Source organism: Callospermophilus lateralis, chromosome 2, assembly GCF_048772815.1.
Source record: "Callospermophilus lateralis isolate mCalLat2 chromosome 2, mCalLat2.hap1, whole genome shotgun sequence".
Taxonomy (NCBI): domain Eukaryota; kingdom Metazoa; phylum Chordata; class Mammalia; order Rodentia; family Sciuridae; genus Callospermophilus; species Callospermophilus lateralis.
In genome coordinates this window covers 193,113,383-193,139,427 of record NC_135306.1, presented here as the reverse complement: position 1 = coordinate 193,139,427, position 26,045 = coordinate 193,113,383, and the positions used below count along the sequence as shown (strand labels likewise).

Here is a 26,045-nt window from a genome sequence, read left to right as displayed (position 1 = left end):
CAGTTCACCTTGAAGCACACAATGTACCTGGGCCTCCAGAACATTCCCTGCTAGACTCAAAAACATAGTGCATATTCAAAGGGTTCTAAATTGGTACAGGGCAACAGCCTGATACAAAATTAATATTCTGCTCTCACCTTGGTCAAGGCACATCCATCCCTTAGAGTACAGTGGGAAGGCTAGTCCCCACTGTACTGTGATGAGAACATGCCTTGAAAACACTGTTGGTCAGGAACATTTCGGGGAAAACAAATATAACAGTCCTGCACACGTTCCACAGTACACAGTCAACGTTCATTTTTCCCACTGGCCATCACCTCTGTATCTCTTGACAACCAATGTTCTTTAACGGCTACAAGGATGGGTGGGGACTAAGTGCTGCATTAATGCTTAAGCAGAATCATGCTATTTCCTAGCTTTCCTGTTTAAGAAATCTGTTTGGTCAGCTTACTTTAAAGATGTCTGATCTTCTTAGGAAAAAAAAAGAGTGGAAGGATCAGTTTTACTAAAACCTGAACACCAAAGTTTGGAGACATGAAAAGATTATTTGATAAGTCAGGGGCAGCACAGTGAAGAATCCTGACACTATCCAGGTAGTTCCACAATGGGATCAGTGCCACTACGTCACTTGTATCAGGTCATTTAATTCCAACTCCGTTTAGGATTTGCAACGAAATTCAGTGTTACTCCGGAGCCAAGAGCTAGAAGATCTGGAAAAGTGACATATTCTAATGCAAGCATGTGACCCAATGCCACCTGGAGAAACAGATGGGCAGGGCAGAGTGCCCGTCACGGATCCTGGCCTCACCTCTGTCTGCACCATTAGAGGCCTGTGCATCCGAAGGTCATACACGATGCCATACACGTCCACAGTGTTCTCGTTCTCTATCTGATAGATGAGACGGTCGATAGCAATGAAAGTGCCCGTCCTTCCAACCCCAGCACTGAAAGAAAGAGACAGAAGCCCATCACCGTGGTTTGCCTCAACTGTGGACTTCTCAAAATGCCCCCATTCGTTCTCATTTCTTGCTCTTCTCCACTAGGACTGTCGGAGAGCGATGGCCAGGATCAGCCAACCTTGGCTCAACTGAAATGGCAGCAAGTCAGGCTGCACTAGCTCGAGCCTGGGGCCTAAGTCCCAAACTCACTTTTGAGTTAAATGTCTCCACTCATCCCACTCTAGTGGCCGCCCTAACCTAGGAGAGGACCTTTCATCTATTTATTTCCCCACAGAGCAACAAAGCCCCTCCTCCTTTCTTCAGCCCCAAATTAATTCCTTTAGCTTTAAAGTTCCCTTCCTATTGTTCTAGAGTAGGAGTGGGCACACTCTTTCTTCAAGGGCCAAATAGCAAATACCTTCGGCTTTGCAGGCCGTAATAGCACTGTAGCATGAAGGCAACCATAAAAGATATGTGAACAATAGGCTGGCTGTGTTCCAATGACACTTTATTTATAAAAACAGGTGGCTGATCATAATTGGTCCATGGGTTACAGTTTGCCAACCACTATTCAAGCACCTTGGAGCTTAGGGAATCAATCCAGATCTTTCTTCAATTTGTAAATGGCTACTGCAATCCTTTATGCTATTTTTGTGAACTGCTCATAAATCACATGTGGAACTGTCACACATTTAGTGCCATCTGCATACCTGCAATGCACCAGAATGGGTGACTCAGGAGGACTCTGCTTCATGTAGTCACGAACAAGGTATCGGAAGTTGATGAGCAGGTCCGTGGTGTCGGGTACGCCATGGTCTGGCCAGGAGGTGAAATGGAACTGTCGAAGCGGGTGACTCTCACTGGTCTGGATCTACAAGACAACAAAGAGGTCAGGTTCAGAGACAAGAATTGCTTGACAATGTCACAAAGAAGAGCAGAGCTTGCTCACTGCATGCCTGGGACAGACAACAGGCCCTGCAGCAGGAGTGGGCACAACCAGAGAAGAACTTCACATAGTACCAACGCCTGCTGTGGATCTTCCACATCCTTTATCCTCATCAAATCCTCATAACGTGCGCAAGAGGAAAGGGAGAGTCAGAGGTCAGTGAGTGGCTTCCCTGACATTCACCCCAGAGCCAGCCGAGGCATCTACTCCTCCTCCTGTTCCGATCTCTTCTTCCCTTTCCAGGTGCTGGCCAACAACGGACTCACATCTTTGAACCTACACCTCCTAAGAGCTTCAAAAACCCTATTCCTAAGCCCACCTGGGGACGTCGCTGACCACAAAACCAAAAGTAGTTTACCCAAATAAAACCATGAGGATCCACTCCTCATAGTTCATCAAGGTCCTCCAGAGACTCTAAGAGAATGGCAGGCAATTAGCAAGCACCAAGCAAATATTTACAACTGCAGGGTTTTGAGAAAGGTTCCTGCCCACCCTCCCCCTGCCAAGATCTATTTCAACATCTAACAGACAGAAACTGGGTCCTGTTCCAACAAACTAGTTATTATGCCTACTGATTTCCTACCTCTGGCCACACAAACCTCTGATACTTAAAAGTAATCAGAACGGCCCCAGCTACAGCCCACGACTGAGCCTTGGCCTCACCAAGTGGACTCACAGCTGGACCCGAAGGCATCTCCGTCTCTTTTATGAATTCTATCCTTTGAGGCTAACTTTTTATTATGTATTTATTATAAAAATCAATGATTTAACATTAACCAAAATTTTAAAAACAGTTGGAAGAAAGGGCAAAGTGAGGTGAAGCCTCATCACAAACAAACTTAACATCCCCAAATTTCACCAAAAGTCCTCATCCAAGGAAACAGGCTAGCTAGGCAAAGTAGGAGGAGGGAGAGGGAGAGAAAAAGAAATCAAGGAAGGAAATAGTTCTCACTGTTATTTCTGCAGAGAGGCTCAGGTTAGGGGTGGTGGTAAAAGGAAAACTCTTAGCTGTATTAATGCTCTCATTTTTTAAAGGAAAATGTATTAGTGCATTTTGTAAAAAGTAAAAAAATAATATTTTACTAAATGCCATTTGGTAACCTGGATTGGATTCTAATATAAAAGAAGGCTTTAGTGGGAAAAAAGTGAAATCTGAATTAATCTGGAGTTTAATTAATGAAACAATAATGACAGCAATAACAATCTTTTTATATGACGTGGGCAATTTGACCCACAATTTCCCTCCACAAAGGCAAACTCCAAGCAGGAGAAGCAACCAGAGATAAGCCATCTGGGCAAAGCATACAGAAGTAAGCAAGGTTTCTCAACTATAAACCTAATTGTTTAGGTGGCTCAGCCAGTGCCTGGTAACAGCTTTGACAACAAAGGAGGAAGTAAAATATTAATTGAGCCTAGAATCTTTGAGACATAGCAATAAGTAAAGAATTAATATTTATTATCCTGTGCTTTACGTAAACTCTGACTTACAGAACCTTCAAGGATAATCCTTGTCAACTAGAACTTAACAGCCCAATTCCCATAAGAGAAGGCACCACTGGATCTGCTGCCCGGCTTTTCTTCCATACACTTTTCATAACACGCATAAAATTTCATCTCCTCAAGTGTCTCAGTCACATTATGTTCTAACATCTCATGATGACAGTCATCTCTCAGCAACCTTGGGGGTTCCAGGACCTCCTGGATATGAAAATCCATGGATGCTAAAGTCCCTTAAATAAAATGACACAGTATGAAATGACATAGTATTTGCACATGACCTACACACATCCTCCTGAACACGGTCATGCACAAAGTTTCAACAACAGACCACGTAGAAGACAGTGTGTGCATGACCTAGGTGCACAGTAGTTTGTACCATCAGGTTTGTGTAAGCACACTCCATGTCGTTCACATGATAGCACAATTCTCAGCACCTACCCCTGTCATTAAACAACACAACTGTACTTTAAATCATCTCTAAATTACTTATAAAACCTAACCTACAATATAAATACTACGTAAATGGTTGTTACACTGTGTTGTTCAAGGAATAATGACTGGAAAAAGAAGTCTATGCACTCAGTGCAGATACAACTTTTTTTCCTAAACATTTTTTGATGCTAAATTGGTCAAATCCACGCATCTAGAGCCTGGGTATCAGAGGGCCAGCTGTATACATACTATGTATATGCATCATTTCAAATAAGTGAGTAACAATATAGTAAGATAAGTCAGAGTTCAGCCTTTCTCCAAAGTCTGGGCATGTGCACAGTTTCCAACTTTCATCCATTATAAATAATGCTCAGACTCATCTTTATGACTAACAAAGCCTATTCCTGTATTTCCTACTATTTCTTTAGGGGAGAGACTTAAACTTGGAACCAGAAGATAAAAGAGAATAAATTGCAAATAATTAAATCCATCTACACAGCCATCAGGAGGTATCAGTGTCATTTCATGGCATGGCCTGTATTTCAAACACTGTTTTAAAAAAAAAAGAAGAAGAAGAAGAACATATAGACTTGATGTCCTAGAACACCTGCACAATTTAATTGGATTTGTGTTTGTAACTTTTTGGGGAAAAGATGCAATGTGCATAGAGAGGCCCTGGAATCCTATTAATATAACCCGTATAAACCACTCCTGGGCTGGGCTTGTGGCTCAGTGGTAGAGCACTTGCCTAGCACATGTGAGGCACTAGATTCGATCCTCAGCACCACATAAAAACAAATAAATAAAATAAAGGTATAAACCACTCCCAACAGCAATTGGCACCCCTGATGACATATTCCCAACCAGATGATCCAAAAGGCTTCAGTGTGTGACAAAAACTCCCTGAACAAATCACCTGGAGGAGGGGGGAAAGAACTACTGATGCAGGGCCATGCTCTTAAGACTCATTTTATTCAGGAAAAATTTACGAAATTTCTCTCAAGAAAATAAATACAAGGAGTTGCCTTTGAGTGTATTTATATAAGAATAGCTTTATTCTGCAAAAAAAAAAGAAAAAAAGCAAAAATCGTTTTCCTGATTCAAAAAAAAAAAAAAAATAATCTAACAGTCAACATCAATCTAAAAGTACACCCCAAAATCAGAAACTGCTAGCTTTTTAAGATCTATCTATTTTCACCTCTTACTTACATTTTTCACTGTGAAATCTCTGATGGTCCATTCCGGAAGAACAATTTCTGATGTCATTGCCACAGTTATGTCCCCATAGTCCTGAGCCTGCTTGGAGGGCCAGTACTCCTCACATTTTGTCTGAAATAAAATTGCAAAATTGCACTTTTTATGAAAAGACTCAGATCACATCAACTACTATCACTAAAGCCTCACAAGGAAAACCAGGTAACAGAAACTGGCATGAGGGACAGAACTGGTCCCTTAGCAGGGCTCTGGGTTGACCCTTTCTGGCTTTTAATTTACAATTCTTGTCAACTCCTTTAAAATGGGAGCTTTCACATAAAAATTCAGACTTTGTAAAAAATCAGATCTGCCAACACTGGGTCATCATTTTCTCTCCCCTGCCACCCCCAGTTTTACCACTGAGCTACATTCCTGGCCCTTTTTAATTTTTATTTTGAGATAGTATCTTGCTAAGTTTCCCAGACTGGCCTAGAACTTGTGCTCCCCCTGCCTCAGCCTCCCAGACAGCTGAGATGACAGGTGTGCACCACTGGGTCCCAACATTTCTGCATTTCTGATTTAGAGCCAAACACCTGCTATCTCTTGACATTGGGACACAGTCCCCACCCAGTTCCTTTTGGCCTTTTGAGGAGCCACTCCACGACAGATCACTGCACTAAACTCAGGTTGGCCCATAACCCCAAGCAGCCCAAAGAAATGAGAACTATTCCCAGCAGCACTTATAGATACACCCCATTTGCATTCCAAATACACACAGCAGTAAAGGGGATCAAGTTGAATCACATTGAGACCTTCAATTCTGATAAAGTTAGTGAGCAAATTAAGCAGAAATCAAAACCAAAAAATAACTGCTCTTCAAGAATAGCTGAATCCCCATTTGGCAAATACCTTACACACAAGCGCACAAATACACAACTTCCCAAGGTTTGCTCACTTGCTAGTAGCTTCAACCTTGACTGATTATCTGACTGATCAGAGAGGTTTGTTTTGTTTTAAAAACAAATGCCTGGGTTTCCCCTCCAGAGATATGCCTCTGGCTGGGGAATCTCTGCTTGTTTTTTTTAAAGATCATGGTGTCTGTACCACTGCTTCAAGAAAGAACTCAAGACTGGGACACATTCTAACACAGATTTGATTCCCAGCTCAGCCTCTTATCAGCTGGATTCTGTTGCTACTTTGTGAGCAAGTTATAAGGTTCTCTAAGCCTCAGTTTCTCCCTCTATAAAGTAATGATACTATCTCCCAGGGTTGATCTAGGAAAAGCATAATAAATATGGCAGCAACTTAGGCTGTAAACAACTTAGTGAGACCCTGTCTCAAAATTTTAAAAAATAAAAAACTGTTGAAAAAGTGGGATGTGGCCCATGTGGCACCCCTAGGTTTAATCTCTGATGTCAAAAAAAAAAAAAAAACATGCAATTCTAATGCAGAAAATACATTGGCCTCCTTTCCCTTTGACCCAGTCAGTAACACCCACTTCTACCCTGACCTAAGATGAATGGCCCATCTAAATTCATCTTCATGTTCTCCACACATTTAACTATTCATTTTCACTTGTCTAACAGTTATGATAATATTCCACGTACAAGGTCCTGGGCTCAGCAGTACTATAAAGTTTATCTGCATTCATAAAATGACTGCTCTTTCATGCCCTTAAGAGCCTATTGTCCTGATGCAAGAAGGACTGCAGAACCCAGCCCTGTGTATCACAGGTAACCGGAAGCCGAGCACCATCACCTGCTGACCCTTGTGATCCCCCCTCCTCCATTACCCTCCACTAGCACAGGAGCTTACCCACACTTGGAGCTGGATAAACATCTGGTAACTTTATGGTTTATAGAACTACTTAATAATTTAGCCACATTCCTAAGATACACTCATAAGATAAAAAGAAGAGGTTTAAAAAGCCTCAGTATAATTTCTATTATGAAATAATAGTGTGTGTGCACTTATACACATTGACAGAAATTCTACTTTCAAAAATAACCAGAAAAAAAGAAAAGTGAGCAACCATCCAAAACTTTTTTTAAAAGAACATTTTTTTAAATGACAGCTGATGAGTTCCCACTATCACCTAGGATGGTACCAACTTAGTATGTACCGTGGACTTCAGCATCTGTATCACCTGGCCACTGCCAGAAATGCTGTTCTCAATGAGAAATTGGGGGTAGAACCACCTTCCAGGTGATTCTGAAGGACATCCAGTGTGAGAACCACCAGCTTAAGGAATCCATTCCTATTCCTCAAGAAGTAAAATCTACATTTTTTTTAAAAATGGAGAATGCAGCTCAGTGGTATGGCTCATGCTTAGCATGTACAAAATCCTGGGTTCAATTCCCAGCAACAACAGCAAAAATTCACGGAGTAACATCAGGCACCAAAGTTTTGAATTTAGCACGTTTTTCTATCTTCTTTATATCCACTTAGGGAAACACAGAGTCTTATTACCAGAAGAAATCTTATCATTGATGGAAACAATAGGAGGACTCCAGGACACCAGGAAGAGCTGCTGCTGAGACTTATCTGGGAATAACGCTGAGATTTTTACTTCAAGAAGGGGCCTCACTGCTAAAAATCTAAGTGTGAAAATCACCGAATTGGTGAAACCTCCAAGCTGAGAGATAAAGAAGCCTGCTATTTACTGACAGGGTGAGCTTGCTCATGTGCACACAGCTGATTACGGACAGAGCTGCGCATCTCTGTTAGAGTTTAGATATGCAGTATCCACCAAGACCTCGTGTGTGAGACAGTGCCAGAATTCTCAGAGGTGAAATGATTAGATTATGAGATGTGAGCTAATCAGTGGATTAATCCACTGATATGGATTAAGTGGGCAGTACTTTGGGCAGGTCAGGTGTGGCTGGAGGAAGTCAGTCACCAGGATGTGCTTTTATAGGGGTTTATGTTTTAGTCCCTGATAAGCAGAGCTCTCTCTCAGCTTTCTGGTCGTCATGGCTGAGCAGCTTCCCTCTGCTGTGCCCGTGCGCCATGATGATCTGCCTCACTTCAGGCCCACAGCTGTGGAGTCAGCTGCCCATGGACTGAACCTAAGGAACTATGAGCCAAGATACATGTTTTCTCCTCTAAGTTGTTCTTGTCAGGTCTTTGGGTCACAGTGATAAAAAAAATTAACTGAAACAGTCTCACTGGAGATTTTCCACAGCACTAACCCAACTCTTGCTATTTACTAACTCCAGCAGCAGTGACTTAATGAATTGAAGACGTTGCTATTTATACACAAATGAACATAATGAAAAATCAGATGTTTTTCAAGATTAAAAAAAATATGACATGAAAAGCAACAGAGAGACTTTTAGAGGAGAGGAAGGGAATCTGGAGGAGGAGGAAGAGAGGCTAATGGGAAAGTGAACATAATCAAACTGTTATTTCATGTACAAATATGCCACAATCAAATCCATTATTCTGCATAATTAAAACACTAATAAAAATGAATAAAAGCTTAAAAGAGAAAAAACTTTTTAAGGAATAAAAGGAAAAATAAAGTTCTAAGAATAAAGATAGTAATATTTAGGAGGAAGTTTTTTTTAAAGACATAGTTGCACCATGATAAAAAAAAAAACACATTAATTAATTTCATTTGATTTTTAAATTTTTAAAGACTTACCCTTCCCTGTTCAACACATTTGGTCAACATCACAATGGCATAGACATTTTTCTCCCAAACCATGCGCCAAAAATCCTTCAAAGTGTTGGGTAAAGGTCCTTGTGTGGCAATAAACTCTCTTTTGGAATGGTAGCCCTAAAGACAGGAAACACATACTCAGTGTCCAAGAAAACAGAAAGGAGCACCCTGATGTTTCTGTCGTAACAACCCAGAACTATGAGCCATCTGCCGACTTACTGGCATGTAGTTGGCGTTAACGTAGTCATCAGTGGAATGGGACTGAACTGAAAGTTTGACTCGAGAAATATCATCTGTAACCATAAAAGGAGAAATCAAGGTCCACATTAGAAGCCAGCGTTTTAGAGAAGTTGCAGACATGAAAGAGAACGGAAGTGCAAGATCCGGGCTGTGTCTCTTGGAAGAGGAGCAGCTTGGGATCCTCTACACCAGCTCATTTATCTCACGGTCACCCTATGTGACTGCGGCACGGAGGAGTTACACAGTCGCCCAGGTAGGGCTCATAAATGGCAGAGACAGGGTTAGAACCCGGGCAGCCGGACACCAAGGCCCCAGCTCCTAACCACACCAGTCTCCCTGCTCAGACAAAGTAAGAGGCCGCAGGTGTCTGCCATGAGCAGAGTAGGAATTGTACTGAGCAATTTTATTCATTCCTCAAAAGCACCCCACAAGCTTTGACCCTGTTTTACAGATGAGGAAACTGGGGCTTATGAGTTGAAGTGACTCATGGGAATCTTTGTATCTGGTGAGCAGCAAACAATGCAAAGTTAATGCCTGTTCTACCACGACAGGGTACACGCCCAGGTAAACCTCTTCCACCCTGCCTCTATCCTTATATAAAAAGGTTGTTATAAAAAATACTAAGTTCAAGGATAAACTGAATGTATAAGACTACTATGCGTAGAAGTGTCAAAGTACTCACGTTTTCTAAATATGACTATCATTTTCAAAAGCATGACGCACAAATTTGCCTGATTCCCCAGCAGTGAAATAACCTTAGAACTCCAAGAGTCAGGACAGGCCTGGAGTGGCACCACTGGGGCTGCCCTATCTCTGCCCACACCCACCTCAGCTTCTCTGGGACAAAATAACACAGCAATGCTAAACCCAGTGACCAGTATGAGTCTCAGCCAAAAGTCTTCCAATAGAAACCATACCCAGACACAAAATTCCCAGCCCTCGCTCCAGATCTGAAACTCTGCACAGATGTTCACAAGAGCAGGCTGATAATCTGAGGTGGCCTCAGAAGCAGTGCTAGGGCAGCTCCCCCAACCTAGACTAAAAAGACTTTTCTCAGAAATGGAGTCAATATTCCTTGTCAAGTGTAAGGGGAGGAAATGAAGAAAAAAGAACCCAAGAGCTAGAGAAAAATGCTGAGACTAAACTGAGAAATTAATGTTTTAGTCCAGGAAAGAGAAAATATGGCTTCAAATTGAAAAGACAATGTCTCTAAATAGCCTGATGTATAAATTACCCACAAGTCTGTCAGTTTCTGCTAAATCAGAACATGGCTGCAATCCATCTGCACTTCTCTCTGGGCCCTAACTAACTCCCATCCCCAAAGAGAGACCACAACCCACTTTCATCTAACAGTTGATGTAATAAATGATTCTCATTTTAAATTCAACTTGCTGTTTTCCCTATTGGTTGTGTGGCAAACATGGGTAATTCTTAAAAATAGGAAGGAACCCACACATAACTCATATTTAGCTGTGGAATGTGCTTAGCCAATCAAAGGAGTGTCTGGACGAGCAGCAAGTGCAACCGGCCTGTTATGCATCTGCCCACCTTCATCCTGAACTCTATAAACTGAATTAAAGGGGCTGAAAGACAGACAGCAGGGTTGAGAGCACAAACTCTGGTTTTCCTTGAAGGAGGCTTGCAGGCTGGTCCAGAGCCTGGTTTTGCCCTTCCTGCCTGTGTGACCTTGAACAAATCATCCACACTAAGTGCCGCATTTTCCGCATCTGCTCATAGAAGTTTTTTTTGTTTTTTTTTTTTTTAAAGAGAGAGTGAGAGAGAGGGAGAGAAAGAGAAAATTTTAATATTTATTTTTTAGTATTTGGCAGACACAACATCTTTGTTTGTATGTGGTGCTGAGGATTGAACCCGGGCCGCACGCATGCCAGGAAAGCACTCTGGCTTGAGCCACATCCCCAGCCCATTCAGTTTATTCTGCTACCCAATTCACAGTGTGATCGTGAGGACTCAATTAAATGAGATGTCCCTGAGAGTAGCATTTAACATACAATAGGTGACCACTGAATAGTTCTGGAATGTGGCTATTAGTTAGAGCACTATGCTCCGACCCCGTTAGAGAGGTGCCGGCCAGCAAGAAAGAAGGGAAGGGGGTGTGGGCAAAGTCTCTTACAGGGCAGAACGTTATTATAGCGATTCTTTCCTCTGTTCTCTGCCAGCTCAGCCGCATATTTAGGTAGACTAATTCCAACAAGCTTCAGATCCTGAAAACAAAATGAATGAGATGTTTATTTATTTAGTCTTTAGTCATATGATTACACTGAGCACAGAGTGTGGCAGGACCAAGGGGGAATGCAGAGTTGATAATTTATTTGTGCCCCCCCCCAAAGGTATGCTGAACATTCAACTTCCAGTACCAATGATCTAACTGGAAAACTCCATAATTGTTGATGTCATCGAATTAAAATGAGGTCACACTAGAGCAGGGTGGTCCCTTAATCTCATATGGGTGTGTTGATATAAGTGGAAAAGAGGCAAAGAGAGACTCACACATAGAAAGGAGATGCCACGAGAAGATGAAGGTAGAGATCAGAGTGACGCCACCACAAAACCAAGGAACAACCGGGGCCACCAGAAGCTGCAGGTGGGAAGCAAGGACCTTCCCCTAGAGGCTAAGTTGTGCCTAATCCCAGTGACACAGGATGCTGAAGCAGGAGGACTGCAAGTTTGAGGCTAGCCTCAACAACTTAGCAAGACTCTGGCTCAAAAAATAAAAAGGGCTGGGGGCTTGACTCAGTGGTAGAGCATACGTTTGTTTACATAAATATATTTCTGTGGGCTTTAGGCCCAGAAAACCAACACACAGCTAAAAGAAGAAAAAAAAAAAGGGCCAATTCCTGCCTTTCAGGGCTTGCAACCTAGAGGAGAGGTGTAGACAGAAATCGCCAACATGACACGACAGAATTGAACAAACACCGAAGGTGGAAAACAGCAACATGCCACAAGCAGAACAAGGCACTCTGAGGACAGACGCTACAAAGGACAGAGAATTGCAAGGACAGACAGAGACTTCATGTTCCACCCAATGGGATCTGAGGAAAGGACATGGAGAAGGGAGTGTGTGAGCTGTGCCAGGTTGTGAGCAGGGTCTCGGGGGTGTAAATGTGGAGGACCAGTGTGCAGGGATGCTCTGGGCAAGGCAGTTCCAGGGCTGCTCTGGGGGGCAAAGGCAGGGATGGAAGTCAGACGAGGGCAGTGAAACTGCACATAAAACTCCAAGTCAAACTTGGAGACCTCTCAAAGCCCCATCTGGTTTTCTTTCCAGCTCCTACAGTGTGCTAGTTAGTCCTCTAACTTGAATTCCTAGCTTCTCTACCTCTCTGCGTAATCCCCAAATATCAAGATTACACACATAATCTACTGGAAGTGACAGTCAGTCCCTCTGAGCTCTCAGGGTCAACAATGGGATCTCCAGGGAACAGGCACAAGTTTCAGCCCTCTGACACAGCCACCTCTCACACAAAGCATCACCTTAACACAAAGATAGGTCCAGACACTCAGGAGAAAACACAAAGCAATGGAAAACCCATTTGCAACCACGGACCTCGTATTCCTCTGCAAAGCCACAGTTGGAGTCGGCTTGCTGTTTCTTAAAGTAAGCCTCAAAATTCTCCACTCTGATTAACTTGGACCTAAGAAAACCAAAAAACAACTTATTAGCGTTGTGTTTACATTTGCAGAAGTTCATGCTAAAAGTAGAAAAATGTGAGTCATTAAAAAAAGGTGTTACTCACTTTTTAGGTCTTCATCACAGAAGGGGAAAGAAAAAAGTAAACAATTAGAAAGACTTGCTCATTTGGAAAGTAAAAATCATCTCAAAAGAACAAAACACAGAACATAATTTGTTGGGGGGAGGGTAGGATGAGGGCTGGAGATTAGAATAATATAATTCATCAGACACTGAACTGTGTGAATCAGGGAATCCAACGCTCTTCTACAACTGATCATATCTGTGACTTCACATGAGTTCTTCTCGCCCCTTAAATTTAATAATTCACTTAGTTTTTTTTTTAAAAAAGCAAATCACAAAGTATGTGTTTACTGGTAAAACAGTAGAACAAAGCAAGAGGCTAGCTTCAGATTTCTTGTAGAAAACAGCTACCAAGAACTTGCAGATGATCATAGCCAACTCTGTCAATCAGGAAAAATGACAGCAAGTTCCATCAAGAATTCTTTTGTCACTGAACAGATTGGGGGATTGGGTGTCCTAAAGTAAAGCTGATGACTATAGAAACTTACTTAATTTGAGAAAAGGACACTTCATTGTTCTTTGCATCTTTCCTGTTTAGAAAGAAAAAGAGATCCATTAGACAAAATAGGCTCATTCTGCATTTTCCCCCTTTCACACCTGCACCAAAGCCTTGTCCCTGGGCCTGGGTTCATATCAGATACTAAATCCTGCTCACTAATACCAAACTCAACAGCCCAAGCAGCAAACGCTGGTTACAAATCTGGAAAGTTATTCTCTTTTATATTCTGGGAAAGTAGGAGGAAATCTTACTCGAGAAACTGTCAGGAAATTCCCTGCAAATACATATCAGTGGACTGAAAATCAAGACTTGTTCATACTCCATTTGTGTTAAGACCTGTCTGGTAAGTTATCTCGATAAACCAGAAAATCACATCAGACCCAGAGCTGCCACACTGGTGGGCACCTGCATTCTTCCCCATTGCCAGCTCAACTCCATTCTGGTGATTAAAATACACTACTGGAAGGCAATTTGGCAGACATGTACCAAAACTGAAAACATGCACACCCACTAACCCAGTAATTGCCCAGTTTGGAATTTAACCTAAAGAAATAATCATGAGTGTGCCCAAGGATATGTAACTATGGCCAAAAATTAGAAACATCCAATAAATCAGTTAAATAGATGGCACATCCACACAGTTAAATATTCCGTGGTCAGATGAAGTGAAGCTGTCCACTCTGTCTTAAGTGGATGTGGCAGGCTAGACACTAACATGTATGATATGACTCCATCCATGTGTGAGCTTTGTAAGCACATCAAAATGGTAAGAAAAAAAAAGTTAAGAGCAGTCTTGTGTGTTTCTACAATTATGGATTCCTTTTTTTTTTTTTTTTGCTCTTTTTTTTCTGTTTTTTTTTCCTTGCATTAATTTTATTTTTCAGAACTGGGGATTAAACTCTACTACCAGGCTACAGCCCCAAGCCATTTTTTGAAACTGAGTCACACCAAGTTGCTGGGGCTGGTCTCAAACTTGTGGTCCTCCTCTCTCAGCCTCCTGAGTCGCTGAGATTATAGGCATGAGCCACCACAGATCAGGCCTCCTCTATTTTTATAACAAAAACACTATAAAGCTGTTTCACCCAGCCACTGATCTTTCCTTGCCAAAATTTAAGAACTGTGAGCACTGCCACCATCTCAACAGTGCAAGGTGGCAGCACCAGAAACCAGACACAGGTCACGTTAAAAACCCTGGGTCAGGAGGAAATCCCCTGGTTGAAGGCACCTGGATGCAAATCAACCCCAACTGACAGAGGCTTCCCACGGTCAGGCAGAAGGGTAGGCGACAAAGTGCAAAGACCACGTTCAAGTTCTGCTCCACGCCTCTGCATCCATGGAATGGGGCTCACAAGATCTGCCTCTCCAGATCCTTGGGAAGGAAATAATTCATGGAAAGCACAAACCCAAGCACACTACGGGCACCTAAAACAGGGCTGCTATTTTCCATCACTACTTAACTACCCACAGGGTGCTTACACAGGTCAAATACCAGCTCTCAAGGGATAAGACAGTGTGCAAAGCACTTCACCTTCCCAGGCTCCAAATGCTCCCGAGCTGGGCACGCTTGTTATCCCCACACTACAGAGGAGGCCGCTGAGGCTCAGGTTCCCAACAGCAAGTGAGAGGGGGATCCTGTGTTGGGACCTGGCTGACTCTAAAAGGAAACCTCTGACCACTACCCCGTGGCACTGCCTTGTGGACTAGAACACTCCGTGGGAGCGCAGCATCCTATGCTGCGGGGTTCACCAACAGCCCAATGCAGCAGCCAGGACAGGCTGAAAGTGCCCCAAAGCAAGACTGCCAGGTGGGGACCCCTGAGGACGACGGGAAGGGACAGGGCGCTCTCTCAGTGACTGATTCCAATCCTGGAATGTTTGAAATTTCCCACGATAAAAAGCTCCCTTATGGAGTAGAGTGTTACAATCAACATAAACAATGTCACCTTTTCTTCCTCCAGAAGATGAAGCCTCCCACAGCCACGATGACCAGGGCACCAAAGATACATCCAAACACAGCTCCGCAGATGACACCTGGGCAAAGTCCAAACGGGAGGCACTTGGAAAGGTGTTCCTGCAGGACCCCCGACAAGCAGACAACTGGCCAGGGGCCTCATAGCACAGGGCGGGGGGTATGGACAGAGTGCCAGAGTACACGCATGTGCATGTGTGTGCACACGCACATGGAGCATGGTCAACTATCTTTGGACCTTAAACTAGTCCAGGCATTTGGGAGCTGGGCTCTTTATCCCCATTATTCCACCACTACCTGGACAGTTGTGAGAAAGACCTAATCCATCTCCAGGTCTTGGTTCCTCAACTACAAATTTAGGGAACTGGGCTAGATCACTGATTATCCCATCACTTCAGGGTTTTTGAGCCCAACACCCTGTATGAACAAAAAACACTTTACGGCAACATGCTGAGGTGATGTGGATCTCTCATTTACTGGGGAGGAGTGGGGACTCCCCAGATTTTGCTCCTAGGGAATTCTTTTTTATACCCAACAACTCCCAAGTAGAAAAAACAGACAAGTCAATTTGTCTCTGGCATGGAGGTGGGGGAGGTACCTCCCTTAGGTTCCTGAAGCTCCCATCAGCACTCAGTTCTACCAGGATGGATAGCAATACTTGACAAGGAGTCCAAGGCCAGAGTTTCAGGCCTCTAAGCTGCTGTGTAACCCTGGGGAAGTGACTGTCCATCTGGGGGTCTTAACAGCCTTGTTTCTAAAACAGATTGAATGAGGCAATTTCTATGATTCCTTCTGATGCAAATATTCAAGAATTTTATGCACCAAAAGTCACACAGTGTGCCCAGCTACTCTGAGATTAAAGGACTAAATAATCTATGCAGATTGGAAATGCAGCTGGCTTTTCGAAAAGGGAGAGTGAGGGACAAGGGCTGCTGGGGACCTCAGAGTGGGGAAAGCTGAGCTGAGCCCAATGAACAAGTGACATCTCCACTTCTAAGAGGGGAGAGGCAGGCACTCCAACGCCCCGGGGTCCAAAGGAGGTGGACACCGGAACTGATGACGGGACTCCTGTCTTTCCTCTACCTGGATCCTGGGGCAAGAAAACCGCCTCTGAATAGGGACCAAAGGTCACGTAGCTCTCAGCTCCGTTGATGAGTCCATCACTTTGAAGGTTAAAGGTGATATTGGTGAAGCCAGCAACACAAGCCCTGTGGATGACAAGGACCACAATCAGGCTGCTGGGACATGCCTGCCACTACAGGCACACAGAGCTCTGTATTCAGGAGGCTCGGCCCCAAACACAAGAACAAAGGACCTCACCGGTAGGAGCCCAGAGGTTCCAGCTTCCCGTTGTAATAGCCGTGGGTGGTTGACTCATTCCCAACATTGATCTCGTATTTCAAGACTTCAGACAAGCCCTGAGAACGTCCCTTTTCTTCTGTGCTTATGAAGTATGTCACGTAAGTGTTCGAGGCCCCGTTTTTGAAATCCTTATATGTATACTTCAAAACATCTGCAGAAGGGTTATCAGCTAAGAAAGGCACAGAGAAGGCAAATCGTTAAGTGACAGCAGGGACTTAAGTCTCCCGTTTACCTACATTATGACACTGACGCTGCGTGCCAGTGGCCTCTCACTGTCGGGCTTTGCTTACATTAACTCACTTCACCCCCATGGATCCCACCACAAAAGCTTATTATCCCCACTCTATAGACAAGAAAATAAAAGCACAGGTAAACGGACAGGGCCTGGCCCAAGGTCACAGGGCCCACATGGTCCTGGATTCCTAAGCCAGACCATCTGGCCCAAGGCCTGGGGTCCCGTTCATCACAGGCCAGTACTGGTCGGCAGTGCCACCAGGCAACATCAGCACCCTCATTCAGCAAAGGTCTGAGCCGTGGGATTTGTTGAAAACCATCCCAGCAAAATAAAAAAAAAAAAAAAAAAAAAACATGAAACAGACTCAAAGAGAGAAAGAGAAAGAGAAAGAGAGAGAGAGAGAGAAATGTGTCTCAACACTGCTCTTTGAAATTTTGGAGCCAGCAAACTTTTATCTTCTAGGATCCCTACAGAGTGTGTTTGGTCCCTGTCTTCTTCAAGGAGATGAGGACAGCACCACAGGTGGAGATACAGGGAGGGCAGGGGTGGCCCTGCATTTTTCACATGAAAGAATTGCCCAAAACAACAAAGCTTGGCATTTTAAATTCAGGCCCATGCGGTGCCCTCACAGGCAGCAATTGAGGACACTCTGTCATTCCCTTCTGACCACCAAGGAATGTAACAGAGCCCCTTAAGGAAAAGCAACTTGAATCCACTTCTGCAGGGATGCACTATGCAAAGGAAATCGATTTCTGTTTTCTTTCAAAAGAAAGTCATCCTTTAAGGATGATCTGGATGGGAGGGAAGATAATATTGGTTAAGACTAAATAACATTCTGCCACTAAAAGACCCTGTGTTGCAAAAGAAAAAAAACAAAATCTACATCAGAGGTTTGGCACATTATGGTCTATGACTCAAATCTAGCCACCACCTGTTTGGTAAATAATGTTTGATGAGAACAGCCACCACCATCTAGATGTCTCTCCTACCAAATGGCCGAGCTCAACAGGCAGAGGCTGTAGGGCAGGCAAAGCCTGAGACATTTGCTCTCTGGCCCTTCATAGAAAGTTTGCTGACCCCAGATCAAGACCATCAGGCCAACAGCCAACTCCCGCTCTGGGTGCCAAAACAGGGACTGAAGGGTGAAGAGAGGCATGTGCTGGTGTCACTAGTATGCCTCAGTGGTCAGCACCTCTCGCACACTGATTTACCCGTGGCAGCCCCTCCTTACCTTCCCCAGTGGTGAGAATGACAGCGTAGGCTTTGATGGGTCCGTGGCTGGCTTCAAACCCACTGAACTTGACCTTGACTGAATTATGACTGACAGATGTAATATTAGGGGATCCATCTGGAGGAGGGGGGTCTGAAAGAAAACAAATCCAAACCCACATGAACACCCAACACGTAAAACCAAAACAGGAACAAAAACATTCCTTAGCCAGAAGCAATAGCACATGCCTAAAATCGCAGCAACAGGGCAGCCCGAGACAGGAGGATCACAAGCTCAAAGGCCACTCTGAGCAACTCAGCAAGACTCTGTCTCAAAACTTTGAAGAAAAAAGAAAAAAAAAAACTTTAAAAAAGAACAGGGGAAGGCTGGGTTGTGGCTCAGTGGTGGAGCACTTCCTTGCATGTGTGAGGCCCTGGGTTCAATTCTCAGCACTGCAAATAAATAAATAAATAAATAAATAAATAAATAAATAAATAAATGTCCATTGACAATTAAAAAGTATTAAGAGAAAAAAAGAGAGAACAGGGGAGGTAGCCCATGGTAAAGCACCCCTGGGTCCAATCTCCAATACAAAAAAAATAGGTGAAGAATGTACTTGAATGTCCTCCTGTCCATGCTCTGTCCATGCTCTGGGAGCTGAATGACAGGTCAATGCAAAGAAAATCCAGATGGGAGAGGCAGGGAAGAAAACCAGTGTCATGGAGAGACTGTGCACCCTGGAGAAGCCCTGATCACAATGACTCCTTCAGTGTGTCCAGCCACATTTCCAGGGTAGGCTCCCAGAAACCTCGTTTGACTTCTAACAACATATACTTTTATTTTCTTCTATTTTTTAAACAGATTTGTGGAGGTGTAATTAGAATACAACCAAGGAGGGGAAAGACTTGTCCACTGAAAACTACACAACACTGCTCAAAGCACTAACGACACAGATAAATAGGAAGACATCCCATCTTCATGGATTGGGAGAATTCATATTATCAAAACGTCCACCCTACTCAAAGAAGTCTACAGATTCAATGCAATCCCTAGCAGAATCCCAATGGCATCTTTTTATACAGGAATAGAAAAAAACAATCTCAAAACTCATATGAGCCTATGAAAGAGAGAGAATGACCAAACTGATCTTGAGAAAGGAGAGCAAAACTGGAGGCCTCACACTTCCTAAGTTTCAAAATATCTACAAAGTCACAATAATTAAAAGTATAGGAGAGGCATAAAGACTCACATAGAGCCATGAAACAGATTGAGAGTGTACAATTAAACCCATGCCTACACAGCTGATTGATCTTCAACAAGAGTGCCAAGATACACAATGGGGGAGAAAAGAGAGCCTCTTGTGCACAGCAACGGAAACAAGCGACACAGTGAAAAGCCAGCATCCCTGTGGAAGATAACCTGCCTTTTCCATCTCCCCACAGACCTCATAGCTTAAGTTGGGCCAGGTCCCTTTTCCAGAGAAACAGGTGGAAGGACAGTGAGAGAGACCATGTGGGTAGAACCCGAGGTGTAGACTAGGGAGCTGTACACAGACATCTGCTCGCACATGGATGGGTGCCGGGATCATCACCAGCTCACAACAAGGATGAACCAGATGCCCGGAGAAGAATCAAAGACGAGAACGGGAGAGGACTCAATCTCTCCTGAGACCTGGCCACGCTTCTGCTTCACGTCCTTCAAGCTACAATCCCCATTTTTGGTGGAGTAGATCTGAAATGCCACCTAGAAAAACTGAACCAACCCTTTTTCCAGAAAGCAGAAAAGCCCACGCTGGGATGTTCCATGGGTGACCTTCGTGATTATACACCTTCCCTTTCCAAGCCAGGCTCTGAATTGGCACAGGAAAAAAAGAAATGCTGAATTAAAGTGAATCCCTCTCTACCTAACATGTCTCCCATAGACAGATTGGGCTGTTTTCATTACTATATAAAGATTTAGAGAGAATGAAAACACCAAAGTCCAAAAAAACCCACAATTCGATTCTCTGAACTCGCGCTGTCCAAGATGGTAGCCTATGCCCCAGCCACGGGCAACGGTTGAGTACATGAAACGTGACAAGGGCCAATCCAGATGTACTACAAACACAAAACAGAGAGTGGCTCTCAAACTTAGTAGCCAAAAAAGGGCGAAATATCTCATTAATATTTTAAACAGATTATATGTTGATTTTTTATTTTTTGGTACCAGGGACAGAACTCAAGGTCACTTAACCACTGTGCCACATCCCCAACCCTTTTTATTTTTTCATTTTGAGACAGGTCACGCCAAGTCACTTACAGCCTCGCTAAATTGCTGAGGCCGGCTTGCAATCCTTTTGCCTCAGACGCCCGAGCCACTGGGATTACAGGCATGTGCAACCATACCCAGTAAGATATTTTTAATATAAAAGTTAAATTAAGTGTTATTGATTTTACCTCTTCCTTTTTACATTTTTGACGTGGCTCCTAGAAAATTCTGAATGATAGTGAGGCTCCCATGAATGATAATGAGGCGCCCATTCTAGTGAAGGGGGGTGGCTCTGTGCTACATGCTTGGGAAACCTCTCATGTAATGGACAGCAGTGACCACTTGGAGGTGCTACTCCCACGTATGTCAACTGTTCCAACAGCGGTTTCCAAACAGACACCCACACCTTCCATTAGCTCTGCCTTTCAGCTGGCCAGAGAGGGCCCCCAGCTCTCTGCCCTCGGACTGGCACAGCATGCCAGCTCCCCTACTACTAAACCTGGAAATCCTTCCCTCTCATTCTCTATCTGAATCCTGAACTCAGCAGAGTCCCTGCCGACCTTATCTACCGCAGTGCCCCTTAAGTGTACCACCACCATCCCCCCAACCCTGGTCCACAGTAACAAACAGCGAATCCTGCAAAGACTCTCACCCTGGCTCTCCTGGATCCACCCCACCCTCCAACACCTCCAAACTCAGCGAAAATGCAGCTGCACTTTCATGTGACACATGCTACATTTATATATAAAAATTCATCTGCAAAAAGAAAGCTGTGAATTAGGGTGAGAGAATCACTGGACTAAATGATGTAAGGTCATTATCCAACCCTGACCCACGTTGTTCAGCCTCAACAACTAATTCTGCTGCTCTCCTGTGCTTTATCCTGGAAACACGGAATCCATCATGGTTTCTGATCTTTAGTAGTTTGTACACACTGAAATATCAAAAAACAGAACTATGAAAAAGCAAACAAAATGTTCATTGCTTCTATTATGTTCTGGAGTGCTGCAGAAACCCAAAGGGATGTGACCCAGGGTCCCATGCAGTTGTGTACTACATAACTTCAAAGAGCACCCCCCCGCCAGTGCACTCAGTCTTCCTAAATGGTGTCCCCAGGAATTGTGTAGTGCACAACTTAAGCAGCCACACATGGCAATTCTAAAGTGATCTCTGGCACACATTACTTCATCTAATTTGTACAACAGTCCTAGAAAGTATTATTTCCCCTTTTACAACTAAGAAAAACAAGGCCCAGAGAGGTTAAATTGTTTTTCTGAGCTCACACAACTGATAAACGGCAGAACTTGGAATCCAACCCAGGTCTGCCTAAATCAAGGCTCTGTCCATTCAATTCCTCAACCACTTTCCAAGGCAGCTCTCTGAAGTAAGAGGCTTTTTCCCCCCTTACTATTGCAAGCACTAATTCTTTAGATTGTTAGGAACATTCTTATGTCCTAAAGAACATATATCCAAAAGTCAAAAAGCACAAAATAAGATGGATCCCTACCAGGTCATTCAAAGACATAACTCTGGCAAAGACACAGGGAAACGAAGATCAGAAGCAATGGAGTACAAATTCACAGAACTTGGTTTTTCCCATGCACAAACACACACATATGCAGCAAAGACCAGGCCTGAAAAGATTACTGAGGAGGATCCCCTGCATAGGAAGTGTCTGATTCCCCCGGCAGCTCCAGAGCTTGTTAACACAGACTCCAGGGAAATATGAATCTTGACTGAATATCTAACAATGATTTTTTAAAGGTCTTGTTCCATTTTTAAGTAATATTATTGTAGCTATGACTGAAATAAAGAAGATGGGTGTCCCTGACTTGAAGTAATACCTACTGAAATATTTACAATTAAAAGTACACAACCATCAGAACTGGTTTAAAAGTCATCCTACATGGGAAAGGTCGGGGGCGGGGAGTAAATAAAATGAGATTGGCCGAGTGCTCTTCACGCGTGTTCAGCTGGGTGCATGAGTTTTATCATACGTGTCTACTTTGTGAGGATTTCTATAGAAATGCCTTTTTTTTTTTTCCTTTTTTGGTACCAGGGATTGAACTCAGGGGCATGCGACCACTGAGCCCCATCCCCAGCCCTATTTTGTATTTGAGAGACAGGGTCTCACTGAGTTGCTTAGCACCTCACTTTTGCTGAGGCTGGCTCTGAACTTAAGATCTGCCTGCCTCAGTCTCCCAAACCACTGGGATTACAGGTGTGCGCCACCATACCCAGCTATAGAAATGCCTTTTCAATGCAGGAAGAGAACTCCCTACTTAAAAGAAAATGTGGCAATATGCTATTCTACAAAGCAAGAGAACCTCCTAGGATGTAAAAAGTGAGACCCTCTTATTCTGCTCTTCTAGACGAATTTCTACAGAATGGGATACCAGTCGATGCCAATAAAAATAAACATATGGGGGCTGGGGTTGTAGCTCAGTGGTAGAGTGCTTGCCTAGCACACGTGTGGCACTGGGTTCAATCCCCAGCACCATGTAAATATAAATAAATTAATGAAGGTATCGTGTCCATTTATAACAAAAAAAATTAAAATAAACATTTGGGGGGGAAACTTAAAAAATAGATTTCTAGGCTACATTTGCAAAGCCACTGGGTCCACCTGTCCTGGCATGACCTCCCTCCTGCCACGCAGCCCACCTGTGATGCCAGTGACACAGGTGTTCTGGGTGGCGAGTGCCTTCTTTCCACAAGACAGGGTGGTGATGCTGAAGTTGTACGAGGTAGAGAAATTCAAATACGTGACTTCTTTCCTGTACTCAGTGCCGTTCTCTGAGGTGCAGCTCTCCAGGTATGTCACGTTGTCCCAGGCTCCACTGCTGACCTCTAGCATGAAGCCTTCATTGGTGCCAGGGGGGCAGGCCCATTTCAGAACCAAGGCTGGCTCTTTGGGGACCACTTCACAGTGGAAGGAGGCCAATGGGGCAGGCTCTGCAAAGCAAGCACAGTGCTTTGTGAGATTCTGGAACTTTTGCTTTTGCAAACATGCAGACATGGGGAGCAGAAGGATACTGGCCCAGCCATGATGAGCAGACAGGCCTGACCCGAAATGGGCAATACAAGATAGTGCAGCCTTGGATCAGCCCCCACCTGCTCTGAGCCTCCACTGCAGAACTTTCTAGGATCAGAGGAAACACTCGGTGTCAGTCTCTGAGCAAGTGGGAAGGCAAGTGGGCTCCCTGGCAAGTCCCATACTGTGAGTGGTAGCAAGCCCTTCACCTGCAACACCCCACCTGGAGCCCTCTTGACAACTCTTTAGGGGCAAAGTAAGGTCCCTACTGTCCCGTTTTGCAGATAAATCAGCTACAGCTTAGCCAGGTGAGTCATCTGCAGAACAAGACACAGCTGGGGATCAGCACAGCCAAAACTGGATCCCAGGTTCTGCATGCTCAGGGCACTTCCTATCCACACAGCATGCTGAGGGATCCAGGCCCAATGGCATCAGTGTCTTTGCCTTGAAAATACAGCATTATGTGTCTCTGTCTGAAGACCAGCAGTTTCACCAATGGCAACATCAAGTTGATGTCAATGGGAAACTGTGCCCACATACTGGAGGAGGCTGGTGTCACTCAGGCCACAGAATTCTAGAGCAGGGAAACCTCTCACCAGTCACTTGTGTGGCTCCCACATCCCCCCCCCTCACCCCGAGGCCTGAAAAGTCACCCACCCAGTGTGCCCACTTCAACAGCTCTTGTTCCATCCGCCATAAATAGGCGTATGAATTTTTTCTCTTGCTGCAGGCTGCAATGATTATAGCTACGACAGGCGTCAGCAGTGGAAGCCACCCAGATGCCGAAGATCAGAGACTAGACCAGTTGGGATGCAGCCCAAGTTGGCAGGGGTGACTCAAAGCTGCAGGTTTGGTAGCCACCCCATGGGAAAGGTCAGAGGCCAAAGGTCCTGCTCCAACACACAGGGGAGCCGTGGTCCCATGAGATTCCCACCTCGGAACCTGAACCCACTTGAATGATGTGGTCTAAGGAAGAGAGGCTGCAGGAGCTAAGGGAGCTGAGAATGAGGGGGTCCAGGGTAGGGAGGTGACAACGCGCCACCATCAACAGAGAGCAGGAGCACTCATCAAAACCACCTCAGCGCCTTCCCTGGGTGCTCTCTCAACACACCCGGCTCAGCACCGGCTCTTCTCCATCCCACCTTCTGAGCTGTGAGATGGGTAAAAATCAAGAAGGGAGAAAATGTTGAGCAATATCCTCTTCATCTTTTTCAATGGAAAAACCAGGCCAGGAACTACAAGGATGTGGTCCATGTCCCGGCCAGTCACCTCTAGCTCCTGTGGTCCACTCCCGCCACTGGCCTCCTGCTCTTCCTCCAGCACAGAGGCTCCCTCTAGCCTCGGGTGTGGGAGACCAACCTGACACGTGACTGAGTCACACTCCCCAGCTGGGTGCTGAGGCGCTCAGTCGCAGAAATGTGGCAGAGCTTTCCCCACCCTTCTTGGGTCCGAGGGTCGGTGTCTCGTGCATGGGTGTGTCTTGCTACAGCCCCATGGGTGAAGCTATGCTCACCTGTTCCTTTGTAATCTAACCCCTTGCCCTGTTTAGGATAGAATCTTCCATGGAAGTGCCTGTGTGGGTCCCCTTCTCTTACTGTGCCCTTGGGTGTGGCCTACCCAGGTGTCAGTCAACCTGCTGACAGTGGACATCATGAAGATAGACTCAGCCCCCTGAAACCTGACCCCTTGCCTCATTTGAATAGCTTCTCCTCAATAAAAGGGGTCAGCACATGCTCGCGCGCTCTCTCTCTCTCTCTCTCTCTCTCTCTCTCTCTTCCTGTGGACCCTTAAGGTCAGAGGAGCCGTCACAGTGACCCCAAAGACAAAGGTATTTGTGTCTTTTGTGTGGTTATTTTACACAGCCCAGTCAGCCCAGTTCAACTGGAGTGACCCCTGAGCCTTTTAATCGCGAACAGAAACCCGGCACTAGGGCCTTTGCACGGCTGTTCCTTCATGTGTAATGCTTAGACACTCTGACAGCCACACGCTGGCTCCTTCACTTCTTTGGGATCTCTGCTCAAAATTGCCTTTTCATTGAGCCTTGCCTGGACACCCTGGATAAACATCCCATGTTGCCCTTCTCTGTGTCTTCCTCCTCTCCTTAGCAGTAGTGATCACCTAACAATTTACTCATTTATCTTTATTATTTGTCTTCCCAGCCAGAATAAAATAAATAAAATCTGGCACCCAACAAGTGCGCAGTAAACATCTGCTGACTGAAGGGCACCGGGACAACAGGACGTCTCAGCCAGCCACCTACTACTGCACACCACCTGGGACCTAAGAAACCACCGGCCAGGGAGGACGACGTGAGGACATGGTCAGCACCACACAGGCAGAGGACCGAGAGGCACCTGGGGCTGCTCACCTGTACAGAATGACTCCAGGAATGGCAGAGACTCGGTGGCATTCCCCACCTGTGCAAAGATCTCCACTCTATAATGTGAGCCAGGCATCAGGTCCCCGACTGTGGCGCTAGTGACCCCAACGTCCGTCCTGACCACTTGAGTCGCGTTGCTGGAATTATCAGCCTTCTCAATCAGAAGGCGGTAGGAGTACGTGGAAGAGGCCGCGTCCCGGTTCCTCCAGCGCAGGGTCGCAGCTGTGCTGGTGGTCTTTATTGTCATGTTGGACACCTTGCTTGGCCCTTGATTTAAAAAAAAAAAAAAAAAAAAAAAAAAGATTTAAAGAAAAGCACAGACTAATTTGAATTCCAGGACTATTTTACTTACCATATGCAAAAACAGCCCTGTTTCCTTCAGAAGAATGTATAAAAGCTAATATTTACTGGCTCAAAGGACAGAAGA

At 44.7% G+C, this 26,045-nt stretch overlaps 1 protein-coding gene across 1 annotated transcript in view; it reads right to left on the bottom strand.

The window, feature by feature from the left end:
• The window catches only part of Ptprj (protein tyrosine phosphatase receptor type J), a 57,596-nt gene that overhangs the window by 4,918 nt on the left and 26,633 nt on the right, over positions 1–26,045 (bottom strand). Inside the window, exons 9-23 of the mRNA XM_077108890.1 lie at positions 25,607–25,885; positions 22,869–23,159; positions 17,979–18,110; positions 16,471–16,681; positions 16,234–16,358; positions 15,125–15,212; positions 13,172–13,213; positions 12,667–12,675; positions 12,477–12,564; positions 11,046–11,136; positions 8,894–8,967; positions 8,657–8,791; positions 5,026–5,145; positions 1,649–1,809; positions 809–944 (exon numbers count right to left, since the gene is read on the bottom strand). Coding sequence (XP_076965005.1) covers positions 809–944; positions 1,649–1,809; positions 5,026–5,145; positions 8,657–8,791; positions 8,894–8,967; positions 11,046–11,136; positions 12,477–12,564; positions 12,667–12,675; positions 13,172–13,213; positions 15,125–15,212; positions 16,234–16,358; positions 16,471–16,681; positions 17,979–18,110; positions 22,869–23,159; positions 25,607–25,885 — 1,982 coding nt within the window. The remainder of the gene's footprint in view (positions 1–808; positions 945–1,648; positions 1,810–5,025; positions 5,146–8,656; positions 8,792–8,893; positions 8,968–11,045; positions 11,137–12,476; positions 12,565–12,666; positions 12,676–13,171; positions 13,214–15,124; positions 15,213–16,233; positions 16,359–16,470; positions 16,682–17,978; positions 18,111–22,868; positions 23,160–25,606; positions 25,886–26,045) is intronic.